This window comes from Ursus maritimus, unplaced genomic scaffold (assembly GCF_017311325.1).
Source record: "Ursus maritimus isolate PB19 unplaced genomic scaffold, ASM1731132v1 scaffold_14, whole genome shotgun sequence".
NCBI lineage: Eukaryota > Metazoa > Chordata > Mammalia > Carnivora > Ursidae > Ursus > Ursus maritimus.
In genome coordinates, this window is record NW_024423786.1 from 37803329 (window position 1) to 37810662 (window position 7334).

Genomic DNA, 7334 nt, shown 5'->3' on the forward strand with positions numbered 1-7334 from the left:
TTCTTTCTTTCTTTCTTTCTTTCTTTCTTTCTTTCTTTCTTTTTCTTTCTTTCTTTCTTTCTCTTCTTTTTCTTTTTCTTTCTTTCTTTCTTTTTTTTCTTTTCTTTTCTTTTCTTTTCTTTCAGATTTATTTAATTTAGAGAACATGTGTGTGTGAGTAGGGGGAGGGGCAGAGGAAGAGAGAATCCCAAGCAGACTCTGTGCACAGAGTCCAACATGGGGCTCAGTCTCCCAACCCATGAGATCATGACCTGAGCTGAAACCAAGAGTTGGATGGTGTTGTCGAGCATAACCGTTTACTGTAATCGTTTTTTCCTTTTACTTTTCTCTTTTTGTTTTTCCCTTGCTCCCCTTTTGCCCCATTCTGTTTCTTTCTTAATAGATCAGTACATTGGAGATTCTAAATTTGGAAGACCAGGGTGCACTTCTGAGCGATGATGAAATATTTGCTAGCCGCCAAACTGGGAAACATACCTGCATGGCCTTGCGCAAGTACTTTGAGGCCCACCTGGCCATTAAATTGGAACAAGTGAAGCAGTCACTTCAGAGGACTGAGGGTGGCATTCTTGTCCATCCTCAACCCCCATACAAGGTGAGAGGACCTTGTCTTAAAAGGAAAAGCTGTTAGCTCTCCATAGTGTCTTAGGCCTGAAACTCATTCAGATCAACATGGCATGTCCAATGTGCGATATTCCACATATAATCCAATCATTGTTGGATTATACTTGCCGTTTGTGGAAGCAGAATACTTGAAAATGGGTGTACCAGGGACTTGTTTTGCTCCCAGTTGTAAGTTGCTGCTTCTCTGGGATATTAAAACTAAAAGATGAACTGAAGTGTGTATAAAAGGACTTTCTTTTATGAAAAGTACTAGATATTTTACCTCTTTCTGTGTGGAATTTTTTTTCTGAACGGATACATCTGTTCCTCTACTTCTCTATCATTTTTGAATTTACTTGTTGTATTTTGGAGTGAAGATTAATATCTGCATGTTTTAAAAATCACAAATTAGAAAGAAACCAGTTATTTTATGTGGTGCTTCTTTCTTTAGCTGGGAAACATACACCAACAAATAGAATGTTTTGTTACCTTTTTTGGGCAAAATGTATTTTAAGTCTGGTTATAAATAAAAGGTTAAGCATATATTCATTATTTCACATATGGGCTCTTGACTCAGTTGTGGAATTTGAAAGCTATTATTACTTAGCTTTATTAAAACCTGTTGGCCATTGAGCTGTGATGGAGAAGGTAGCAGGCAGGTGATAGAGTTCCTTAGTAATATGTATCTCTCTTTATAGGCGTGTTCATATACTCATGAACAGATTGTGGAAATGATGGAGTTTTTGATAGAGTATGGCCCAGCGCAACTGTATTGGGAACCAGCTGAAGTCTTCCTCAAACTTTCTTGTGTTCAACTCTTGTTGCAGCTTATTTCGATTGCCTGCAATTGGAAGACCTATTATGCAAGGTGAGATTAGAGAGTGGTTTTAAATGAAATTAGATTTTGCTTTTCGATAAAGTTGATGTTGGTTTGTATACAGTGTATGCTTAGCAAATATTGTTGAACTGAATTGAAATTTTGGGCATGAATCTGAGAAACTAGCTTAAGGAGGATTTTTTTTTTTTTTTAAAGATTTCATTTGTTAGATAAAGAGAGAGCACTGTGCGCATGCGCACTGAGCACAAGTGGGGGGCGGAGGAGGGAGTAGCAGCCTCCCCGCCAAGCAGGGAGCCTAACGTGGGGCTCGATCCCAGGACCCTGAGATCATGACCTGAGCCGAAGGCAGATGCTTATCCGACTGAGCCACCCAGGTGCCCCAGGAAGATAATGCTTTTAATTTATAGAGTACTTATTTATATTTATGGTTATGATGATGATGAATACTGCACGATAGGCAGGGATTAACATCTGTACTCTCAGAGAAGCTGTATGATTTACACAGCTGCAGAGGTGGGGTTGAAGTCGTGTCTTGAAACTCCAGTCCAGTATTTTTTGGTACTTAGACTTTAAATATCTCTCTACAGCCACATGTAATGTTTAACTTCCTCTCACATAAAACTGTATTTTGTGCTTTTGTTATGATTTTCACAATTCAGTTGAGAGCTGTTAGGGCAGAGCAGGATGAGGCTCAGAAATGGACCGCTGATAGAATCAGGAGGTTGGGTGGGTTCTATTTGAGGATGATGTAAAAGAATGAAAACTATATTTTGGAAATGATAGAATTTGAAGAGAAGACAGCAACAAAGTTTATAAAGAGTGGTTCTTTACCTTCTTTTCCTATCCAGCCATTGCCATTAAAGACAAGACAGACTTATTTAGGGTGCATATGGCTTGTTTGGGAAATGTCTAGAGAGATACTTTTGGAGCAACCATTTTCAAACTTTTTGGTCTCAGGACCCCTTTACCATATTAAGAATTATTGAGAACCTCAGCTTTTTTTTGTGTTAAATCTATTGATACTTAACAATTAGAAAATAAAACTGAGAAAATGTAAAAATATTTATGAATTTACTTAAAAATAATCTGAACCCATTGCATATTAGCATTTTTTATGAAAAATTTCCAGAATAAAACCAGATAATTTCAGCAGGGTTTTTTTGTTTTTTTTTTTGTTTTTTTTTTTTTAAAGATTTTATTTGTGTACTTGACAGAGGGAGACAGAGAGAACAAGCAGGGGAAATGGCAAGCAGAGGGAGAGGGAGAAGCAGGCTTCCGCTGAGCAGGGAACTTGATGTGGTGCTCGATCCCAGGACCCTGGTATCATGACCTGGGCCGAAGGCAGCCGATTAACCAACTGAGCCACCCAGGTGCCCCTCAGCAGGGTTTTTAAATGTCTGCTTAATACCTCATATCTGCTTCTGTATCCACTCTTTTGTGACTTCACATATGACCTAGCCTCTGGAAAGCTCCAGTATCTGCTTGTGAGAGAATGAGAGTAAGAAAGGAAAATAACATTTTGGTGTTAATATGAAAATAGTTTTTATATCACAGGACCTTCTGAAAGGGCCACAGAGGTCCCTGGGGTCTCCTAACCATACTTTGTGAACCACTGTTTTATTAGAGTATTGAAGTAGGTTATTACATTTACTTGAACTTTGCTGAAAAGATGATGAAAGCTCTAAAGAGAACTAGGAAGATTATAAATACATTTTTTGAGTGGTAAATCTGTATTTGGATTACTTTGAAAATATAAATATGTTTGGAATATATCCTTTAAAAGTTTTGTTTTATTTTATTTTGTTTTATTTTATTTTATTTTATTTTATTTGCCAGTGAGAGGGAGAGAGAAAGCACAACCAGGGGGGGTGGGAGGCAAAGGGAGAAGCAGGCTCCCTGCTAAGCAAGGAGCCCGATGTGGGACTTGATCCCAGGACCCTGGGATCATGACCTGAGCCGAAGGCAGATGCTTAACTGACTGAGCCCCCAGGCATCCCTAAAAGTTTGTTTTTAAAAATAAAATTAAATACTTGTTTCTGTTTAGGATATACAGAACCTTAGAAAAGTAAATTATTCTTAGCCACTGTTAATTTCTCCATCCTTTTTCCATAACGTATGTAAATATACATAATCGGGATCATAGCATTTAACCAAATTCATCTTTTTTTCTGAAATAATTCAAAATACAAAAAGGTACAGAGACTAAAAAAACAACTACTCAGTACCCAGGGTTGGCACGTGGTGGCATTACTTACTTCTTTCTCAGTTCCTTTTTCTGCCTCCCCACAGTGATCTCTCTCCATGAAGTGCATTCTCTCCATGTTTTTATATTATACATATGTGTGTGTATGTAAACAATAATGTACTTTTTTGTATGTTTTTAACATATAAATATTATCTCTATGCATCTTTTGCAACTTGATTTTTTCACCCTTATGTTTTAAGATTTATGTGTTAAATTTATTTTTGAACTCTTGTATTTCTATACTAGTTTATTATCCTATTGATGGACATTTAGTGCTTGTTATTTCTTTTTTTTCTATCAAGCGAATGGTACCACAGACCTCCTTTTGGAGTCTCTTTGAGGATGTGAGGTATATAATCTGAATTGTAGGATGCCTGCATTTCATATTTAGTAGATGTTGCATACCATTTTCAGCAGGATATGGGAGTTTTCATTTCTTTACCTTTTCCCCAATAATTGGTATTGTCAGACATAAAATTTTATACCTTACGTTTTCTGTTTCATTAATGTTGTATTTTGAGCCTTTCCCTTTGTCCTTTAGAGTTCTTTGAAAACCTGTCTGTAGCTACAGAGTAGCTCATCATAGGAATGTACCATAATTTAACACACACGTATTCCTATAGTCTTTGTAGATTTTCTAATTCTTTTGTTATTTTAAATGATGCAGTAATGGACATCTTAACACATAAATGCTTGTTTGTACTTTTGATTAGGACAGATTCCTGCAGGTGAAATTCCTCGGCAAAAGCTTATGCATATTTTAAAAGTCTTGTTTCCTATTTCTAGATTATTTTCTCAAAAGAGGGTCCTATTTCATAATATAAAAAAACATTAAAAAAAAAAAAGAGGGTCCTATTTCTATTCCCTCCAAAAGTTTGAGAGCATTTGTCTTTATGCATCCTTACCAGCATTGGGGATTATCCTTTGTTTTTAATCTTAGCAGTTTGGTGAAAATTCCATCCCCATTGTTTTGGAAGTAATGTCATGGTGACTTACAAATCCTCTCTTGATGTCATGGCTAGGGACAGAACCACACAGATAGTATTTCTGATCCATTATGTATCTCTCTCTTCTTTTAACTGGTGTTTCTTTTGGCTGTATCCTAGTTTCCATTTGAGTAATTGTTTTTCCTGTCTAGGAATGACACTGTGCGCTTTGCCTTGGATGTCCTGGCTATTCTCACTGTTGTGCCAAAAATCCAGCTCCAGTTGGCAGAATCAGTGGATGTGCTGGATGAGGCTGGCTCCACTGTCTCCACTGTAGGTAGGTTGTACCTTTCCACTTCCTTAATTGCTCAGCTGGATTTGTTTCTGTGTGTTATTCTGGCCCTGTTTGTTTACTTAATTTGCAATATTAGAGCAGAAAGTAGTAGTGGAGGATGCCTTGTCCCATCTAAGTTCTGTACTCTTTTATACAAGGGAGTCATGTTAGTGAACTCAGGATTTCTGAGTGGTACATGTGCTATGATGGGACATACTCATTCTTGAAAACATTGCACTCTGCAGAGTCTTGCGCTCAAAATAAAGTATATGGGAAAAATGGGTTGGGGCAGACAGTAAAAAAAGCAAATTTGTAATCTGAGCCCTAACAAAATCAGTAATTGGCAAGCCTCTCAGAGTGGACAGAAGCTATCATACACAAGAACAAAAGGAAAATATGCTTTGTTTGAAAATATACTTTATTAAGAGCAGGACTGGTAAGGGCTCCTGCTAAGGTGAGCATGCAAAGTGGTGTGACTGGTTGTGGGTCTTGGGGTGCACCACTTTGGGGAGAAAGCCTGAGGTGCAGCCACTTGTTTTTAACTTTCTTCTTATATAGCAGAAAGGGTTCCTCATGCCATTGTGGCAGCCAGGCTGAGGGCTTTTCCCTTTTCTGCTATAGGTTTTAATTTATTCCTGCTATTTTTGCTCCCCTTACCCAGGAAAAATGCACACGACCCTTGGTGACTTCCACATAATACTGACATCATTCCCCTATTTAACAACTGCATGTGAGGTATTGCATCATGAAGATATAGTGTAGTAGAACTGATTGTATTTATTCAAGTAATTTCTTGTACTTTAATAAAAAGGTGTGGTAGTTTTAAGTGGGACAAAATGAATAGAAGTCTAAATTTTGACTCTGGAACAATCATTGAAGGAGGCTGTTAGTTTTATGAGGAGCAATATAAAATGTTTTGTATTTCTTCCCCGTAGGTATCAGCATTATTTTGGGAGTGGCTGAGGGTGAGTTCTTTATCCATGATGCTGAAATTCAGAAGTCAGCACTTCAGATTATCATCAATTGTGTGTGTGGCCCAGATAACCGAATTTCCAGTATTGGCAAATTCATCTCTGGAACTCCTCGGAGGAAGCTGCCTCAGACTCCCAAAAGCAGCGAGCACACCCTGGCCAAGATGTGGAATGTGGTCCAGTCCAACAATGGCATCAAGGTGCTCCTGTCCTTACTGTCCATCAAGATGCCCATCACCGATGCAGACCAGATAAGGGCTCTGGCCTGCAAGGCCCTAGTGGGCTTGTCACGCAGCAGCACTGTCCGGCAGATCATCAGCAAACTGCCTCTTTTCAGCAGCTGCCAGATCCAGCAGCTGATGAAGGAGCCTGTCCTGCAGGACAAGCGCAGTGACCATGTCAAGTTCTGCAAGTATGCCGCTGAGCTCATTGAACGAGTATCAGGAAAGCCACTTCTCATTGGCACTGACGTGTCTCTGGCACGACTGCAAAAAGCAGATGTTGTTGCCCAATCAAGGATTTCCTTCCCTGAGAAAGAGTTGCTTCTGTTGATACGAAACCATCTCATTTCTAAAGGGCTTGGGGAGACAGCAACTGTGCTGACGAAAGAGGCTGACTTGCCCATGACTGCTGCCTCTCATTCATCTGCCTTCACCCCGGTCACTGCTGCTGCTTCTCCTGTCTCTCTTCCCCGAACCCCTCGCATTGCCAATGGCATTGCAACTCGACTGGGCAGCCATGCTGCTGTGGGTGCCTCCGCCCCTCCTGCCCCCACTGCCCATCCTCAGCCACGGCCCCCCCAGGGCTCACTAGCTTTGCCTGGGCCATCTTATGCAGGCAATTCCCCCTTGATTGGTAGGATCAGTTTTATCAGAGAGAGGCCATCACCCTGCAATGGCAGGAAAATCAGAGTGTTGCGGCAGAAGTCGGACCATGGCGCCTACAGCCAAAGCCCAGCCATAAAAAAGCAGTTGGACAGACATCTTCCTTCCCCACCTACGCTGGACAGTATCATCACAGAATATCTTAGAGAGCAGCATGCTCGCTGCAAGAACCCAGTTGCCACCTGCCCACCTTTCTCTCTCTTTACTCCTCATCAATGTCCTGAGCCAAAACAGAGGCGGCAAGCGCCAATAAACTTTACCTCAAGGCTAAACCGCAGGGCATCATTTCCAAAGTATGGAGGGGTGGATGGCGGATGCTTTGATAGGCACCTTATCTTTAGCAGGTAAGGAGAGGCCACCTCCCTGGGAATTGGAATGATTCGGAATGATTCTTCTATTTAAATCAAAGTGTGTGGGTGATACCAGCATAGACTGATGAATCCAAAAAGCCAGACTATTTTTTGGCCTGAAATACCAATGATTGTCACTTTGAATACATGAGTAAAGTGACTTTACCCCCCCCCCCCCCCCAACCC

At 40.2% G+C, this 7334-nt stretch overlaps 1 protein-coding gene across 2 annotated transcripts in view; it reads left to right on the plus strand.

Annotated features, from left to right (window-relative positions):
* DCAF1 (DDB1 and CUL4 associated factor 1) overlaps positions 1-7334 on the plus strand; it is a 76364-nt gene that overhangs the window by 39049 nt on the left and 29981 nt on the right. For both annotated transcript variants that reach the window (XM_040628747.1, XM_040628750.1), the window contains exons 11-14: positions 383-592; positions 1299-1468; positions 4822-4946; positions 5879-7142. In XM_040628747.1, the coding sequence (XP_040484681.1) occupies positions 383-592; positions 1299-1468; positions 4822-4946; positions 5879-7142 (1769 nt within the window). The remainder of the gene's footprint in view (positions 1-382; positions 593-1298; positions 1469-4821; positions 4947-5878; positions 7143-7334) is intronic.